Source organism: Pterocles gutturalis, unplaced genomic scaffold (genome assembly GCF_000699245.1).
Source record: "Pterocles gutturalis isolate BGI_N339 unplaced genomic scaffold, ASM69924v1 scaffold26311, whole genome shotgun sequence".
NCBI classification, from domain to species: Eukaryota; Metazoa; Chordata; class Aves; order Pterocliformes; family Pteroclidae; genus Pterocles; species Pterocles gutturalis.
This window is the reverse complement of record NW_010098593.1, coordinates 7792-9482: the sequence shown is the minus strand read 5'-3', so window position 1 is coordinate 9482 and position 1691 is coordinate 7792. Positions and strand designations below refer to the sequence as shown.

Genomic DNA, 1691 nt, shown 5'->3' with positions numbered 1-1691 from the left:
GGTGGGTAGGGATGGATGGAGATGTATGGAGGTAGGTATGGATGGATGGATGGAGGTGGGGATGGATGGATGGAGATGGATGGAGGTAGGGATGGATGGATGGAGATGGATGGAGGTAGGGATGGATGGATGGAGATGGATGGAGGTGGGGATGCATGGATGGAGATGGATGGAGGTGGGGATGCATGAGGATTTATGGATGGAGATGGATGAGGATGTATGAATGGAGATGGATGAGGATGGGGATACAGATGCATGGATGGGGATGGAAGACAGGGGACTCACCAGAGCTGAGCTGGGAATCAGGGTGTGCTCCTCCAGCTGCAAGTACACAACACATCAGGTCCCAGCCACCCCCTCCTTCTCTTCCTTGTGCAAGGGTGGGGAGGGGACATTCAAGCACATCCCAAAAGATGCCACTGAAACCCCAGGGCGATGCTACCTGCATCCCTTCAGAGCCGGGCAGTGCAACCCTCCTGTCCTCCCCACTCACCAGCACCCGTCGGAAGCCCCCACGCAAGCGGACGTAGAGCTCTTGCCGGTCGGTCAGGAAGACGAGGCTGCCCTCGGGCAGCTCATGTGCGGCACTCAGCATCGCTTGGTAGGTTGGCAGGGCACGCAGCTGCGGGCACAGCCCGGCGAGTAGCTCAGGGCTCCGCCGGCCAGCCCACAGGCAATCTCCCCCCAAGAGCCCCAACTCACCCCCAAGGATGTCCCACTGGTGCCTGGTGGTCCAGGGGGTCCCGGTGGTCCGGGAGGGCCAGGGATGCTGATAGCTGTGAGGAAGAAGGGTGAGATGGAGAGGGCTGCAGCGTGGGGCACAGGGAGGGATGTCAGGGACAGATGCAGTACAGGTACTCACCTGGTCTGTGGGGACCTGGGAAAGAGGGTGGTCCGGGGGGCCCAGGAGGGCCAGGGGGGCCCTGCCGTCCCTCATATCCGATACCAGGGGGGCCCTGAGGTCCGGGAGGCCCCGGTGGCCCAATGATACTGTCTCCCTTGGGACCCTAGGCAGTGCAAGAGGGCATCCCTGGAGCAAAGCATCTGGGGATGCTGCTGCCCACCCCCATACCTCCCCCTTGCACTGCGGGGTACTCACTGGCAGCCCGGGGTAGCCCTGAGGTCCTGGAGGCCCTGGCAGCCCGGTGACACTGGGACCGTAGAGGGGGGTGCTGCCTGGCTCACCCTTCTCGCCCTTGGGACCTGCATCCCCCTTGTGACCCTGTGGGATGGCACAGCCTTAGGGGGAGTGGCCAGGGCACATCCCGGTACCCCAAATTGTGCCGGGTGCCGACCCCAAGAGCCACAGCTGGTGGGCAAAGGGCTTACCCGCAGGCTGGTACCAAAGTGACTCAGGTCATAGGGGAAGTGACCTGGGGAGAGGGAGAGGAAGGGGGAGAGGAGAGCCACGGGGGCACAAGCCACCCTCTGCCCACACCTGCCCACGGGGACAGATTACCCACCTGGGGGTCCCGGGGCTCCGGCATCACCTTTCTCTCCCTTTTGTCCTGGAAACTGGTGGAAACCTGTGGGGAGCAGCAGCAGCAAGATGCCATCTCAACACTGCAGCATCTCAGCTCTGACAGCCCTGCCCCCAACCCTGCCTTGTCGGGGGTCCCCGAACCACCCCGAGGAGGCTGGGACACCACCTTACCGGGGAAGCCTGGCAGCCTGGGATGGCCAGAGTCACT

General features: G+C 62.9%; 1 protein-coding gene across 1 annotated transcript in view; it reads right to left on the bottom strand.

The window, feature by feature from the left end:
* Positions 1 to 285: 285 nt before the first annotated feature.
* LOC104461860 (collagen alpha-1(XVIII) chain-like) overlaps positions 286 to 1691 on the bottom strand; it is a gene marked incomplete at both ends in the record, with an annotated part of 7978 nt that continues 6572 nt past the window's right edge. Inside the window, 8 exons of the mRNA XM_010073596.1 lie at positions 286 to 321; positions 494 to 622; positions 703 to 776; positions 863 to 1007; positions 1100 to 1222; positions 1330 to 1373; positions 1464 to 1526; positions 1655 to 1671. Coding sequence (XP_010071898.1) covers positions 286 to 321; positions 494 to 622; positions 703 to 776; positions 863 to 1007; positions 1100 to 1222; positions 1330 to 1373; positions 1464 to 1526; positions 1655 to 1671 — 631 coding nt within the window. The remainder of the gene's footprint in view (positions 322 to 493; positions 623 to 702; positions 777 to 862; positions 1008 to 1099; positions 1223 to 1329; positions 1374 to 1463; positions 1527 to 1654; positions 1672 to 1691) is intronic.